General features: G+C 49.5%; 1 protein-coding gene across 2 annotated transcripts in view; it reads left to right on the top strand.

The window, feature by feature from the left end:
* Positions 1-16,412, top strand: part of SPTB (spectrin beta, erythrocytic) — a 128,999-nt gene that overhangs the window by 78,260 nt on the left and 34,327 nt on the right. For both annotated transcript variants that reach the window (XR_005790957.1, XM_040477387.1), the window contains exons 3-15: positions 301-452; positions 1,689-1,862; positions 2,847-2,938; positions 3,334-3,414; positions 3,735-3,850; positions 4,287-4,399; positions 5,214-5,401; positions 7,065-7,182; positions 7,808-7,966; positions 8,712-9,014; positions 9,751-9,901; positions 10,503-11,373; positions 12,469-12,606. Coding sequence is in view for 1 of the 2 variants with exons in the window: in XM_040477387.1 (XP_040333321.1) it covers positions 301-452; positions 1,689-1,862; positions 2,847-2,938; positions 3,334-3,414; positions 3,735-3,850; positions 4,287-4,399; positions 5,214-5,401; positions 7,065-7,182; positions 7,808-7,966; positions 8,712-9,014; positions 9,751-9,901; positions 10,503-11,373; positions 12,469-12,606 (2,656 nt within the window). In the remaining variant the exon portion in view is untranslated. The remainder of the gene's footprint in view (positions 1-300; positions 453-1,688; positions 1,863-2,846; positions 2,939-3,333; positions 3,415-3,734; positions 3,851-4,286; positions 4,400-5,213; positions 5,402-7,064; positions 7,183-7,807; positions 7,967-8,711; positions 9,015-9,750; positions 9,902-10,502; positions 11,374-12,468; positions 12,607-16,412) is intronic.

Raw genomic sequence — 16,412 nt, 5'->3', positions numbered from 1 at the left:
GGACAGAGCATTCTGCCAGGCACAGGAAAACAGGTGGCTGAATTAGGCATGCCTAGCCACTGGGCACAGAATGTGGTAGTAGAAGTAATCTCTTCATTGCCCCAGTCTATGGACCCATGTTGCCCAAAGGCTACACTCTGACCGCCACTGTTCCTAGGAAAGGGATGAAATAGGTACCTCAGCCTCCTCTACCAGGGATCAGGGGACCCTGGGATTAAGAAATCCCCTCAGCCCTATGTCACATTGCACACTGACACTGTCACCCCGGGCACCTCACCCAAGGCTCTTCTCCCCACTCAGATGAGCGGGAAGTGGTTCAGAAGAAGACCTTCACAAAATGGGTGAACTCAAACCTGGCTCGTGTGCCCTGTCGCATCACTGACCTCTACAAGGATCTGCGGGATGGACGGATGCTCATCAAGCTCCTGGAGGTGCTCTCTGGAGAGATGCTGGTAAAGCCCCTTTCTGTGTCGTGGCCTCTTTCCCTGCACTGTGTGGTTGTGCCGTGTCCCCTCTTCAGGAAAGACATGGTCTGTGGGTATCTCCAATTCTCATGGCCTTCCAAGGTTTCTCCTTATTCTTTTGGGAGGTTTCATTGCTTACTGATGTGAGATGTCCATGTGGCTTCCTGAGTTCTCTGACCTCTACTCAGAATTCATTGCCTAATGGCCACTCCTACCTCTTCATGCTTCTCCCAGAAGCCATGCAGAGCTCTTGACTTTGTCCACGTGGGGGCTGGGCATCTGTCACTGGCCTGCAGTGGACCTACCATCTGTTGCCTCATGCAGGCTAAGATGGGTTATTACCCAGTTGGAGAAATTTGCATCCTTCTTGGAACCTAGAGGAAAGCATGGAAGATATTTTCCTGTGTGTTCTGTCACTCGTACAAGTGGAAATTTATTACATGTCCTCTCAGTTGTAACCCACCTGGCAGTAATGTTGTCTCTGAGGGAGAACCAGATGAAGGTTTGTGTTTTGTTCAGTGACTTCCATTATGACCTTGGGCCTATTAGTCAGGATCTTCTTTGCCTTGTTTCCCCCATGGATAAAATGATACCTGTGCCTGATGAAGCACTAAGATCCTTGGGGTTTGAATGAAAAGGTACCACATTCTTCTGTTGCCTTTTCAACTCCAGGCTGCTGCCTTTTACACTGTATTGAAAGCCCACTAGAAAGAGTTACCACTGGGAACCCTTCACATGATGTGGCTACTCCTCAGGGGTGGTCCCCTTAAGTTTTGGCTAGGGCTATTCAGGGATGGAGGAGGAGGCTGGATGCTGGAATAGACCCTGTTATATCAGTCACCAAACAGAAAGCCACTCTTATCACCAACCAACAGTAAATAGTTCTTAGAAATGTGCCTGGCACATAGTAAGTGCTCAATTAACTATCTGTTGTATTACTGCTCTTGAATGTCATTTATTACATACTCAGAAGGCTTTGTTCAGACCCTGGAACTGTACTGACACAGCCCAATTGCAGAGCTCTGGATGCTGAAGGAAGGGGGAGCCTCTGAACTTTGCTGAAAGGATGGGGTTGAAAAGTGGCAAGCAGTGAGCATGAGGGTTGGAGTTTGGCCAGGAGGGTGGAGGGTGGATGCTGATGGCAGGAACTGGTCTAGGCTGCAACCACCTCTAGGGGTGACCGTGAGGTCCCTCCGTGCCCATGGGGCCAATGCTGTCCTTCAGCCAAAGCCCACGAAGGGGAAGATGCGCATCCACTGCCTGGAGAATGTGGACAAAGCCCTGCAGTTCCTCAAGGAGCAGCGTGTGCACCTGGAAAACATGGGCTCCCATGACATCGTGGATGGCAACCACCGCCTGGTCCTGGGCCTCATCTGGACCATCATCCTTCGCTTCCAGGTGGGTGCCAAGGGGGCAGAGGGAGTGGAGGGAGCCTTAAGGGGCCAGATAGGGCTTAGGAATCTTATAAAATGGTGAATGAAGTACGAGTATGCACATTCTGGGAGGCTAGAAACCTGTCTTGTGGGACAACGTTTATAGGAAGAAGGGACTGTCCTCTACATTGCCTGGTCACTGAAGCTCAAGGTGAGCTGTTCAGTCAACAGGGTATTCTTTTGAGGGAGGAGATGGAAACTAGTAGCTGGGCAGAGATCTGACCACAGGATCTGCTTTTGTCCCCTTCCCCCCACATGTGTAACTTTTTTGGTTTTTCTTAAATAGTTTGATTCACAAGTTGCAAAAACGATACAGAAGATCTGTTTTATGTTTTTCAATCAGAAACTTTCCTCTCCCCACCCTGAAATTCAAGGTTATCTGTAAGGAAGTTGAGAAAGTACAAGGGAAGGAAAGCAGGGCCTTCCACATGCTGGCTTGGGGACAGAAAGAATCTAGTCCTGAGGCAGGGAAGGCAGGGAGGAAGAAGACAGCACACAATTCCCAGACTGAAGAGCTCATCCAAGGGGTCTTGGATATCCCACTTCACTCTCTGTCGGTGCTTATAGTTAAGCAGTAATAATGGCAGAATTGGGGAGAATGAAAGGTAAGAGGAGCTACTAATCAAACATACAGTCCCTTTCAATATTCATGTTGTTCCTTGTAGGGCACTGTTACTCAGAGGAGGATTTGGGGTATCTTCTTTATTCTCAGTACCCCATGAGTCAGGTTAGAGCTGTCTCCTCCAACATGAGGAAGCCATCCCCGTCCTGTGCAGCTGACTAAGGCAGAGAAACGGGCCACTGGGATGCAGGGCCTTAAGCTGTGGTGTTGCTGCAGGGCTGACAATGCAGATGGGTGGCTAAGAAGGAAGAAAGAGGGAGGGAGAGAAGGAAGGCACAGAGCCAGATGCAAATCTAATTCCTCCCTCTCTTGTTCCTGCACCCCTAGATTCAGGACATTGTTGTCCAAACAATGGAAGGTCGTGAGACACGCTCGGCCAAGGATGCATTGCTATTATGGTGTCAGATGAAGACAGCAGGGTATGCCCTGGGAATCAGTTCATTACTACATTCCCCACCACGCCCTTACTTCCCCCAAGTGCTGCCATACCCAGGGAACATCACCCAGAACTGTAACAGCATTGGGGTAACTGACGCAAAATTTATCCTGACCTGATTCTTAGAGGCCTGAAATTCAGCATTCCTTTCCAGAGTTGCCTGGGCCGGACCCTGTCTGGGGTCTGTTGGGTGTGTGAGTCTCTTGGGCCCCCCTTATGGAGGAGCCTCTTCTTGTGACTTAACTGCTGTCTGTTGTTGAAGGGGCTCAAGAAGGGATGGATACATTTCTCTCTTGTGTATTAGTTTCTCGGTGTAGACACTTTTTGAGACCCCCAAAGAATCAATTTCTTAGGTCTTATTGTTTCTTTTGGATGCAGCTACCCCCAGGTCAATGTGACCAACTTCACCTCCAGCTGGAAGGATGGCCTGGCCTTTAATGCTCTGATACACAAACACCGGTAAGGGGGAGGAGAGGGCTATGGAAATGACACCGAACACCTGGGCTGTTTGGATACATTTTACTCAACGTGTAGGTTCCTGTTCAAGCTTCCCTGGAATGTTCTCTCCACTGGGCCTTCTCTCACCCTCAGCATCCCTGCCTCCCTGAAATTCAGTCATGTCCACTTCCCCCTCCCCTTGTACTAGTGTTCACAGCTGGCCCCCTCCTGCTCCTGTCTCCTTTGACTTCTGCCCAGCATCCTTGCTTTGTGTTGGGGCAGCTCTCTTGGTGGGGGATGCCATGGCCACTCCCCTTTTAACAGCCTGGCCTTGTCCCCAGGCCTGACCTGATCGACTTTGATAAGCTGAAGGACTCCAATGCACGACACAACCTTGAGCATGCGTTTGATGTGGCTGAGCGTCAGCTGGGCATCATCCCGCTCCTCGACCCTGAAGGTGAGCTACATCTGCTCCAGTCCTCTGCTGCAGTGATGGGCAGGAGGGAGCCCCAAACTGGCAGGGCACCTGGAGGAGTCTAGGCCTGGTGCTGGGCCAGGCGTGGACACAGCGAGGGGACAGTGGCTGGGCCAGGGCTCTGCTCCGGGCCTGCTCTTCAGATCCAAGGTGGTTCCCCACATTTGCCTGGCCCAACTGGGGGCCCACTTGTAGTCTTTGGATCCTTCTTTTTACTTCTTTCATCATCTGTGGTCCTAATATGGATTTGATCCTCTCGCTAAAATTGCAAACACTTATTCTTTCATTCTCACCCCTCTGTTTGTCACTTGGGTCCTGTCGTTGAATTTTATGCTATAGGAACAGGGAGATAAGCCCTCTGATCCTGACATTTCCAGCTTCCATTTGGGTTCTGAGAGCACACCCTTTCCTCTTGCAGATGTCTTCACAGAAAACCCTGATGAAAAATCCATTATTACCTATGTGGTGGCATTTTACCACTATTTCTCCAAGATGAAGGTGCTGGCAGTGGAGGGCAAGCGTGTCGGCAAGGTACAAAGCCGTTTCATAACCAGAGTGTCCCCCATTTCCCTGTTTGTCACACCGAGATGCTTCTTTTCTACTCTAAGAGCTTTGTGTATAGGCCCTGGCTGCAGTGGGGGGGTTATAGATCACTCCCCACCAACTTCCTCTGAAGCCAAACATTGCCAAGTTAATGGCTCCCAAGCTGAATTCCAAAGCAATTTGATGGTCTGTCCTGAAAGATGTCCTAGCCTGCAGCTCTGAGCCCATCTTCCACCGGCACACCCAAATCTCATGAACATTTCCACAGGAACATGATGGGCTTTTATTTATTAGTTTATTGTGGTTCTGGGCCTCTTAGCTCCTGTGGTATATCAGGATCCCATCACACTGTATGGACCCTCATGCCAGATTCCTTTCCCCTGCTGGTCCACAGCTCCCCAAGGGCAGACACCATTTCTCATTCTTCTTGTGTGTCTGGCATTTAGCGAAGACCGTGCCTCTAGAAACCCTGGATTCCTAATAATGAATTTTAAAATAAACGAGACCTTGGTCTTTCTAGTAGTTGCTGTCCTGGCACAGCAAGCTTTACTAGTGTTTTACAGGGTCAGGGGTAGGGTGGAGCTGCCCCTGAGCCCTAGCACAGCTAGCTTCCTACTAATGTTTCCAGTCTACTTTCAGTCCATTCCTCCTGCCTTAGCAGTGCTGTTGGGCTCAGGGAACAAACCCAACGTGGAACATTCCAGTTTTGGAGAGGAGGACCACCTTCATTGTGGTCCCCATTGGTGGCCTCATTGATGTCATTGTTCTTCTGATAAGGATAAGTAATAAAGTGGTTCCCTAGGTAATTGACCATGCCATTGAGACTGAGAAGATGATTGAAAAGTACAGTGGGCTGGCCTCTGACCTGCTCACCTGGATTGAGCAGACCATCACTGTCCTGAACAGCCGCAAGTTTGCCAACTCCCTGACAGGCGTCCAGCAACAACTCCAGGCCTTCAGCACCTACCGCACCGTGGAGAAGCCACCCAAGTAAGGGCCTTGGCACTTGGAGGGTGGGCATCAGTGCTAAGAAACTGCCAAGGTAGAGCCAGTCTCTGAGCCTTGAGAAGTGTATCCAGGAGGTATATCCTAGAAACTAGAGAGCTTCACATCTGTCATCTACTTCATCCCCACCCTGCCTCCCTGCTCCCAAGCCATCAGCCTGTAGGAAATGGGCACTGATGAGTAACCCTTAACTCATAGCCAAAGAAAGTACTTTCCCAGATCCCTGAAGGGGAGCAGGAGTGAAATCTCAGACTTCTGAGTCTCTTCAAAGAACCTGTGCTGGAATGTTCCTCTCCTCTGTGCACTGAGCCATGCTTTTGCTATCTCAAAATGACCTCTATATTCTCAGCCCCAGAGCTCTCTGTGTGGGGTCCTGTTGGTTGTCAGGTACATCCTGTTTCTCATCTGTCACTGCTCATCAACACAGCATTTAGCCTGCCTCTTGAGACCCCTGCTTCACCCCAGTGTGTGCAGGGCCTGTGCACATGTGTGCATACATAGGCACAAATAGAACCATACGTGCACATACAGACACACCCATAAAAACGTGCATGCAGGTACGCACAGACACGGGGGCATTCCATCTCACCTGCTGTTAGCTGGTCCAGCTCTTCTGAAACAGATTTCTAGCTCACTGGTGGTGCCCTCTGCCTCGTTCCTCCCCCTCACCTCCCACACTCTTCATTCATGACTCTCAAACAGAGAAAGATGAGACATGGAGTCTAGAATGTACTGTAAACAAGCATCTGGTTTCTGGCCTGACACTAACCCACTTTTAAAGTCCTAAATCCAGTACAGATAACATCCCCTGTGCATCTACCAGGCAGTGCACCACAGGGGTGCTGTCTCTTGGCTGAGCAGATGGTGCTCTGGGCTATTATAGCCCTCTTGAAGTGACTGAGTGGTCAGCTCTGTCAGGCTTGCCTCAGGGTAGGGACCTTGTTTATAGCCAGTCTTCGACTGCTACGTGGAGGATGCAGAAGTAGGTAGATACTTGTGTACATACGGAAATGTAAAAGTACCCAGTTACCTTGAGCTTAGACCTTCGGTTCCAGACATTCGCCCCGCTGTCAGTTCTTATCTCCTATACCTATTACCACCCCGGAGCCCAGTCTTTCCTCCCCACTCAGATGCATCTGGCCTTTAGGACTTGTCCAGAGGGCTGGTTCATTAGTACTCAAGTGAAAGTTGCTCTCAGTACAATATGTTCTTACATGGATAATGAGGCTTCTAAGGTTTATTTGGCTCACTCAGTAAAAAGCTGACTAAAGAGCTAGTCAGAAGCCTTCATCATTTCAGAACAGGGAAGAGTTTTTTTGTGTCAATTGGTAAAGCTTGGTATCTGCAGGAATTATTGGAATACTCCAGTTAGCCATTCCCCTGTAGAAGCAAATGATAAGCAAACACTGTAGTGGCTGTTGTGTTTTTTCTGGTTTGTGTTATAAAGACTCAACCCCGAGCAGATCACAGTTGGTGAGTATGATAGATTTCTTAACAGGTAAGTAAACCTACACATCCTCTTTACTTTTTGTTTTTAAGGAAAACATGCTTTGCTATCCCAGCTCCAAGATGCCAGTGTTCCATTTTGACTTCAGCAAAAAATATGGGGACCTCGACACTAATTTCCCTACCTCTGTTTTCTCAACAGGTTTCAGGAGAAGGGTAATCTGGAAGTCCTACTGTTTACCATCCAGTCCCGGATGAGAGCCAACAATCAGAAAGTGTATACACCTCACGATGGGAAACTAGTGTCTGACATCAACCGGGTATATGGCAGTGTTTTCGTTACATATTGCCAGTGGGTTGACTGAGTGTCTGATAAGGGCACAGGGAATGGTTACTGGGCAGGATTAAACCAAGCCACCTTCTGTAGTGTTATTAACTGCACATGCTGGCTGTTTGGGAATGCTCTCTGAACCTCGTTCTGAGAGGTCCGACTCCACTCACTGTCCATTAATTCAGCCCCCTGTTCAGATGCCCAGAGTCCATTCTTGGAGCCAGTTTTACAGCTTAGTTTCTCTGACTATGGGATGAATATGAACTAATTAGAAGGGAAATGCTTTCTGGTACTTCAGAGGTTTGGAGGCTTAGCATCACTTGGACGTCCTAACAGAATGAAAGTAGCCATTTAGTCAGTGAGAATTTACTGAGCAGCCACAGAGGCGAGTAACATTATATTAGGCCAAGAGTCTAAGGCAGGTTTAGTGGAGGAAGGAACTGGGAGGTCAGGACCAGTGCTCCCCAAGTCTTTGGTAGCCAAAAGATGGACTGAATTTTAATCTAGGCTCTGCTTAGATTCCTGAAATCACTCCGTGTCGGGTGAAAGAGACAGAACCCTCAAACCTAGGTGTTCCCCTATGCCCCAAGAGTTCTCCTGTGTCCCTCACACAGGCCTGGGAAAGCCTGGAGGAAGCTGAGTATCGGCGGGAGCTGGCCCTGAGGGAGGAGCTCATTCGGCAGGAGAAGCTGGAGCAGTTGGCCCGACGCTTTGACAGAAAGGCCGCCATGAGAGAGACGTGGCTCAATGAAAACCAGCGCCTCGTGGCTCAGGTAGTGGGGGGACACACTGGGGATTGCAGGAGGCAGAAGCTTTCCAGAGCCCCAGCAGTGAGCTGGGCTGGAGCCCCAGCTGGCCTCTCAGTGGCAGTGGGATAAGCCTCTCCACAGGCCTTGCGGCCCTGCTCCCCTGCTCCCCATGACTGGGTAAATCGGCATTCACGTTTGAGGAAGAACTCTCCGTGGACTCTGACCTCTAGGATCACGTCATATTTCACTAGCCAAAAATTGACCCCAGGGCTGATTCTCCATAAGAGCATCTGTTCCTTTCCATTTAGAGCTTGGACTCAAATGTCCAGGAAGGGGAAAGCCAGCATTCTGAGAGAATTGGAGAGTGTGCGTGCATCCTAGATAGCATGGGAGTGAGCCATCTGTTTACAGCTGCATGGCTTCCAAGTGAGAAGCAGCCCCTTCCTGCCCAGAATCGGGCAGGTCCATTCAAGGCAGGGCAGTGAGTGCCAGCAGGCTGCGAAAGGGCTTGGTCAGTCACTTAGACACGGCATACCCACGTGTATGGCACAGTGAATAAAATTATGAGCTTCTTTTAAAGGCTCTTGTAAGACATTTAGTCTTTGGAACTTGGCTTTGATAAGATAGGCTGAGAAAAACAGCAGAATGCACCCCTCGGATGGGCTTTCCCATCCAGCAGTTGTTCTGAAGGGACCCGCCATTTCTCTGTGCTTGGGGACTGGCCAAGGGGAGCCTGACTGAGCCACCTGCTTTCCTCCGCATGGGACAGGACAACTTTGGGTATGACCTGGCAGCCGTGGAGGCCGCCAAGAAGAAGCATGAAGCCATCGAGACCGACACAGCTGCTTACGAGGAGCGGGTGAGGGCCCTGGAGGACCTGGCCCAGGAGCTAGAGAAGGAGAATTACCATGACCAGAAGCGCATCACTGCCCGCAAGGACAACATCCTGCGCCTGTGGAACTATCTGCAGGAGCTGCTGAGGGCCCGGCGCCAGCGACTGGAGACAACCCTGGCCCTGCAGAAGCTCTTCCAGGACATGCTGCACAGCATTGACTGGATGGATGAGATCAAGGTGAGCCCCGGAGGCTGCCCATCCCCCACCGCCTCCCACCCCTCCCCACCAGCCCTACCTCAGCACTGGCCCTGCAGTTAGCTGTGCTTCCTTAGATGCCTCCCAGCCGAACATGCCTCTGGCCCAAAATGGAGAAACTGAGGCAGTATGGTGTCTGGCTGCATCCACCTATCAACTGCTTGTCTCCCTCTGCTCCAGACAAGTCACCAACCCAGGTCCACTGTATTTCGGGTGATCAAAGCATCTTGGGTTTATGGTAGCACAGGTGCCAACCTACAGGACTAGAAGTGATAGACATGAATCAGGAGCTTGGAGAATCCGGCCCCAACTAATCCCAGTTTGAGTCTGGTTAGAATCCAGACTTCCCAGCATAGGAGCAACCAAGAAGTCTGACTCTCCTCTCCCTCCACTGCAGTGGGTCTCACTGAGGATGCACATCAGACCAACCATGGAGCTTTCTAAAAATACACATGCCCAGGCCCCAAACCTTGAGACAGATGCAGGAGATCGAGTGTGGGGCTTGAGCTTCTGAAAAACGTTCCATGCATGATTCTGAAAGGCACTCCCACTAGGAAGTCCTCTATAGCTTCTATGCTGAGCAGCAAGCGTCTTCCAGCTGCATCTGACTCCCAGGCCCCCATACCATGGATGCTTCCTTTGGAGGGGTCTCTTCTCCTAGCAGGTATGTGACTTCACCTCTCCTTTTCCCCTCTACCTGGTCTGTCCTCTTTGCCAGGCTCACCTCTTGTCTGCTGAGTTTGGGAAGCATTTGTTGGAGGTCGAGGACTTGCTACAGAAGCACAAGTTGATGGAAGCTGACATCGCCATCCAAGGGGACAAAGTGAAGGCCATCACTGCGGCCACCCTGCAGTTCACTGAGGGGAAAGGTGAGGCCACGGATGTCTCCCTATTGAGATCTCTGAAGCCAGAGCCCTATGCTCTGGCCCAGTGTTCTAGCACCTCAACTTGGATAAATCCTCCAGCTTTAGAATTCTGCTTCTTTCATCAAGTAAGGTGCAAAAGAGAAGCTTGAAGGAGAGCAAAATTCTCCAGATAGCAGGCAACTGCTTCAGTAATCTAGAATCAGAAGGTGTTCCTAAGCACCAATAAGGCATCATCTGCCTTCCATTCACTCTGCTAGTTCAAGATACAGCAGAGACCATTTAGAATTATAGCTTTGGGTCTTAAAGATCCTGATGCCTCCTTGAAGAATCATCTTGAAATCCGTGCCTGGGCCTTTTAAAAAAGAATTTCGTGTTACGCGTTTCTACCAAGAGCCGACCCACCTTATTCCTGAATTGTTAATGGGAACTAATTATAAAGAACTTGGCCTGTCCTCTGAGCAACTGGGAACTCTGTGTCCACTTCCAAAGCCCCAGTGAGATGGCAGGTTCTAGATTGTGTGGTTCTAGCCTGGCAACTGATCCAAGGCTTGCCCACAAACAAAACCCTTACCTCTTTTGCTTTCCCTTCTTTCATTCCTCCCAGGATACCAGCCTTGCGACCCCCAGGTTATCCAGGACCGTATCAGCCACCTGGAGCAGTGCTTTGAGGAGCTGAGCAACATGGCAGCTGGACGGAAGGCCCAGTTGGAGCAGTCCAAACGGCTCTGGAAGTTCTTCTGGGAGATGGACGAGGCCGAGAGCTGGATCAAGGAGAAGGAGCAGATCTACTCTTCCCTGGACTATGGCAAAGACCTGACGAGTGTGCTCATCCTTCAGCGCAAGCACAAGGCCTTTGAGGATGAGCTCCGAGGGCTGGACACCCACCTGGAGCAGATCTTCCAGGAGGCAGAGGGCATGGTCGCACGTAAGCAATTTGGGCACCCACAGATTGAGGCCCGAATCAAGGAGGTGTCTGCACAGTGGGACCAGCTGAAGGAGCTGGCTGCATTTCGCAAGAAGAACCTCCAGGATGCTGAGAACTTCTTCCAGTTCCAGGGTGATGCTGACGACCTAAAGGCCTGGCTGCAAGATGCCCACCGGCTGCTCTCAGGTGAAGACGTGGGACAGGATGAGGGGGCCACACGGGCCCTGGGGAAGAAGCATAAGGACTTCCTGGAGGAGCTGGAGGAGAGCCGCGGGGTGATGGAACATCTGGAGCAGCAGGCCCAGGACTTCCCCCAAGAGTTTCGGGATTCCCCAGATGTGACCAACCGGCTGCAGGCCCTTCGGGAGCTCTACCAGCAGGTGGTGGCCCAGGCAGACCTGCGTCGGCAGAGGCTGCAGGATGCCCTGGACCTGTATACGGTGTTTGGGGAGACAGATGCCTGTGAGCTGTGGATGGGTGAGAAGGAAAAGTGGCTGGCCCAGATGGAAATCCCAGACACACTGGAGGACCTGGAGGTCGCACAGCACAGGTCAGAGCCTGGCTTTCTCTCCCTCAGCTCCCCGCACTATGGCCCCGCACTGTAGGAACAACCTCTAGATCAGGAGAGCTCTCTCTGAGAGGGGACGGGATACCCTTAATTGCTCAGGCCATGCACCAGAGTCATGGGTTTTAATCAGGCTCTGTGGCTTTGGGTACTTTGCCCCCTGGGGCCTTCCTTAAAATAACACAGGGGATCTTTCTAGTCCAGTTATTCAATTACTTTTCGGCCACAGCAGTCTTTGTTCAAATGAATTGTATATAGAACCTCTGACATATAACACAGAGGAAAGTAGAACTGTTTGGTTAAGGGGGAGGTGAGAAGTCGGAGCCTCACCACCTCTAGCTCTCTATGGCAGTCACTAAGCCACAGAGCCCCAAATGGCCACAGGGACCAGTTTGCAAACTACTGGTCTGTAAGGCCACTCTCCTGTCCAGTATTCTGATTCTATCCGCGCTCGGGCATGGGGGAGCATGCCCCCAGTCTGGACGGCACTCCAAGTGTCTTAAGTACAGAACTAGAGAGTTGAGGAGGAGAGGTCACTCCCTAAAGTGTGCTGGGGTGGGCCCAGGGTGCTGGAGAGACCTGGTCTCTTATCCCAGAAGGGTCAGCTTGCATAACTACACCCTGCCCCCAGAAGCTCCCCCTTCTCCTACCTGGGGACAGAGCACCTGGCTGGGGAGGGTATCCTTCAGGTCAAGGTATCAAGGCCAGTGGAATTAGGGCCAAAGAGTAGCAGCTGTGGCGGTGGAGACATGGCAGGTGTTCTTTGAGGTGATCAACCCCACCCCCACCCCAACATACACACCTCTTCTTTCCCCTCTGCCTCTCCATTGAGCCAATGGCCTATGTGGTAAGCAACCAGCTGTTTACTAGCCTGGTCCAAGAAATGCCAAACTATGAAATTGGACCCATGTATCAGAAAATAGAGTCTGTCAGCATTACTTTTTCCTTTCTGCCCCCTTACCCGGTCACATGTATTTAGGAGATGGAAGGAGAAAGTGAGAGTTCCAGGTTCCAGAGACAGGGCAGTAGGCCAAGTGCCCAGGCTGCCTCCCCAGTCCTCATCTTCTCTGTCCCTATCAGGTTTGACATCCTGGACCAGGAGATGAAGACGTTGATGATACAGATTGACGGCGTGAACCTTGCTGCCAACAGCCTGGTAGACAGCAGCCACCCTCGCAGTGGGGAAGTGAAGCAGTACCAGGACCACCTGAATAGCAGGTGGGGTGTGGGTAGGGCTGCGGGCTGAGGGCATCTTCTCTGGGCCACTGACACTCCCTTGGGGTATGGCCCCAAAGTCAGGATTCCTGCTAGGCACTGTCAGGTTTGTACCCTCAGAGCTCCTGTCTTTCTCAGTCACAGTCTCCTTCTGACCATGGACTGTAGCAACAAGGGGTAAACAGCGCTGCACTCACCACACAGGGTGGGGTGTATCCTGTGTGATGGAGGAAACGTTCTGAGCGCACTTGTAGTTAGAATCAGGCCATAAGGCACTCATGCCACATTTCCCCAGACATTCGTAGACAGGAAAAATTGCTTTCTGAGAGCTCTTAAGTACTGTCCATAAAAGAGAGCTCCTGCCTGTGCCAAAATGCAGCATCGATAATGAGGCTGGCTTGAATGAGCAGGAGAATTAGCAGGAAGCCTTGAGCTCGCTTTGTGGCTGGAACAAAAAACAGCCCCTAAGGAACCTTTAGAGAGGGGGTGCTTTCTGTCCAAGGCATAATTGCCATGAGTTCCTCAAGGATCTCTGAGGATAGCACAAGCCTGTGTTCCCTTTGTTACCTTGGGCCCTGCACACACAATACCACATGTTTACCACCTCCCTGTTGCCCCAGTTCCTTTCCCCACACTTATGTCGGGGCTTTGCTCTGCCTGAAGCAATCTGGGAGGTGGAGTTAGGTAAGACCCCATTGTACTAAAAAAAAAAAAAAAGGCTCAGCCTAATAGAGATTCTGGTGGGGGCCCAGTGGGAGGCGGAGGGTGACAGGGATACTTCAGAGTCACTAGAACAGGACCGATTATCTCAGCATCTAATGACAGAGACTGAGGTCAGGAGATTCCTCTGTAATGTGAAGTTTGTGCAGAGGAGGAAGATGACTTTTTGATCTTCTTTAGGCTTGGACATAATGAGGGTGTGTGTGTGTGTGTATAAGTGTGTGTGTGTGTGTGTGTGTGCGTGCAAGACAGGAAGAACTTGTCAGTTATGTATCTGTTGCCTTCATGAGAATGATCTTCATAAATCCTGAAGCTGTGAACCATCCTAAGTGAAATACGTCAAGGCACTTGCCATCCTTAGGTGAGAGAAAACCTGAGGCGTGAAATGGTAAGATGGTTTTCTCGTTAAATCTGAGAGTTGAAACATACCTGCGAAGTCATCTAATCTGGCTGACTACTCCAGACCGCTGTTCTTGTACAGACACTTACAGGGGTGGGTAGCTCACCCCTTCACCATGCAGCCCACCCCATTTGGAGGCAACTCCCTTGGTTAGAAGGTCTGACCTCCTAGTGAATGGAAATCTCCTTCCTTGAAATTTGTAGACCTTGGTTCTGGCCCTGCCCTTTAGAGAAATAAAAACTTATTATGAGTCTTCTTTCACGTGATAGCTCTTCAAATATGTATTTTTTAAACAACTGTGATTCTTTGCCTCTGCCCACAGCCTACCCCCATGCCACTGCCATTCTCCCTACCAGAGAGCATTCTCGTCCAACTCTACATTCCAAATCAGGCCCATCCTTTAGACCAGTTCAGGTGCCTCTTTTTCCCAGTGTCCAAGATGAAAACCATTCTTTCCCTCCTTTGTACTGGTTCAGAGCTTTATAGTCTACCTTCCATTATAATTACTTTTATCCTGAAGAACTTTCCTGCTAGACTAGAAGCAAATGAAGAGCAGTATCTTTACTGCCCACAGTGCTTTGAGCACCAAGCATATAGTTGAGCTTTCCTCTGTTTGGAATATTCTCTTTCCAAATATCCACTTGGCCACTACTAGGAGTTTATCCAAAGGATACAGGAGTGCTGATGCATAGGGGCACATGTACCCCAATGTTTATAACAGCACTGTCAATAATAGCCAAATTATGGAAAAAGCCCAAATATCCATCAACTGATGAATGGCTAAAGAAGATGTGGTTTATATATACAATGGAATGCTACTTGGCAATGAGAAAGAATGAAATCGTGCCATTTGTAACAACATGGATGGAACTGGAGGGTATTCTGCTAAGTGAAATAAGTCAGAGAAAGATATCCTATGTTTTCACTCATATGTGGAGTTTGAGAAACTTAACAGAAGACCAGGGGGAGGGAAAGGGGGAAAAATAGTTTCAAACAGAGAGTGAGGCAAACCATAAGAGACTCTGAAATACAGAGAATAAATTGGGGGTTGAAGGGGGTGGAGGGAGGGGAAAATAGGTGATGGGTATTGAGGAGGGCACTTGTTGGAATGAGCACTGGGTGTTGTATGCAAGTTATGAATCATGGGAATCTACTCCCAAAACCAAGAGCACATTGTATACTCTGTATGTTAGTTAACTTGACAATAAATTATATTTAGAAAAAAATAAGTAACAGGATGCCTGGGTGGCTCAGTTGGTTAAGTGACGACTTTGGCTCAGGTCATGATCTCATGGTTTGTGGGTTTGAGCTGTGCTTCGGGATCTGTGCTGACAGCTCAGAGCTTGGAGCCTGCTTCGGATTCTGTGTCTCCCTCTCTCTCTGCCCCTCCCCCACTTGTACTCTGTCTCTGTCTCTCAAAAATAAATAACAAAAACATTAACAAAAAAGTTATTTTAAGAAAATGAATAAATGTTAAAAAAATAAAAAAGTAAAGAATAAAATGACAAGAAATATGCAAAGTGAATGTGAAGGAAGCAGAACAAAACTTGAAAAGGAAGAGAAGTATGCCATATTCTTTGATAGAAGGACTTACCATGATGATAATGTCAAAACAAAGCCTTATGTATTTAAGGCCCGAAAATCTACATGCCTGCGCGCACGCGCGCGCGCGCGCGCACACACACACACACACACACACACACACACACACACGGCTTACTCCCTTATATTATTCAGACTCAGCTTATTGGAACAGCCTTCACTGACCACCCAGTTGAAAACATCACTATCTACTTCCTACCCAGCCCCGCTGCCTCTATCTCATTATGTTGCTTTACTTTTTCATTGTACCTATCACCACTTGATGAATTATGGACTTACTTATCTGTCTCTGCTCATTCAAATGAGAGCAAGTACTTTGCTTTGTTCATTGCTACATCCCTAGAGCCTAGAACAGTGCCTGGCAAAAGGCACATGACAGTTGCATGATAAATATTTAGTGAATGAGTGAACAGGGACACAACTGAAATCTCTTCTGCCAGGCTTGGCCCATATGAGTCATTCAAGCACTTACTGAATAAGTGATTACCTTCATACGCTGTATACATTCCATTTTTTTTAATGTTTATTTTTGAGAGAGAAAGCGAGAGCGAGCTGGGGAGGGGCAGAGAGGAAGACACAGAATCTGAGGCAGACTCCAGGCTCTGAGCTGTCAGCACAGAGCATAGTGTGGGGCTCAAACCCATGAACCACAAGATCATGACCTGAGCCAAAGTTGGAGGCTTAATGGACTGAGCCATCTACACACCCCAATTCCATTTTTTTTTTTTAATGATTTGGCCCAGGACCAAACCTGAACTTCTGACTGGCCTCACCAGGGCTGACTGGAGTGGTTCTGTCAGCTTCTTCCATCTTAAAGACAGTGCAGCAGGAGCAACTAGACTTAATTCCCAGCCCATCCTCTCTGTGGTCTCTGCTGGTGGCTGTGGTGAGGCCACACCAGGAAAGGCCTAGAAAATCACCACAGAGCTTCTTGCATGGAGGCACAGAATTTCCCAGGAATTAGGGACTTCTCTGTCTAGGAGAGAAACTGCAAAATCTTTGGGCTCTTGCTCTTCTCTGTCCTGGTATTCCCAGTTCCTCCTAGCCTATCTCCCACTTCTCTTTGCAGACCTCTCACCCCTCTTTA

Source organism: Herpailurus yagouaroundi, unplaced genomic scaffold (assembly GCF_014898765.1).
Source record: "Herpailurus yagouaroundi ecotype Mexico unplaced genomic scaffold, PumYag 141, whole genome shotgun sequence".
In the NCBI taxonomy this organism is placed as follows: domain Eukaryota; kingdom Metazoa; phylum Chordata; class Mammalia; order Carnivora; family Felidae; genus Herpailurus; species Herpailurus yagouaroundi.
The sequence above is the reverse complement of the archived record's forward strand: the minus strand, read 5'-3'. Positions and strand labels throughout refer to the sequence as shown.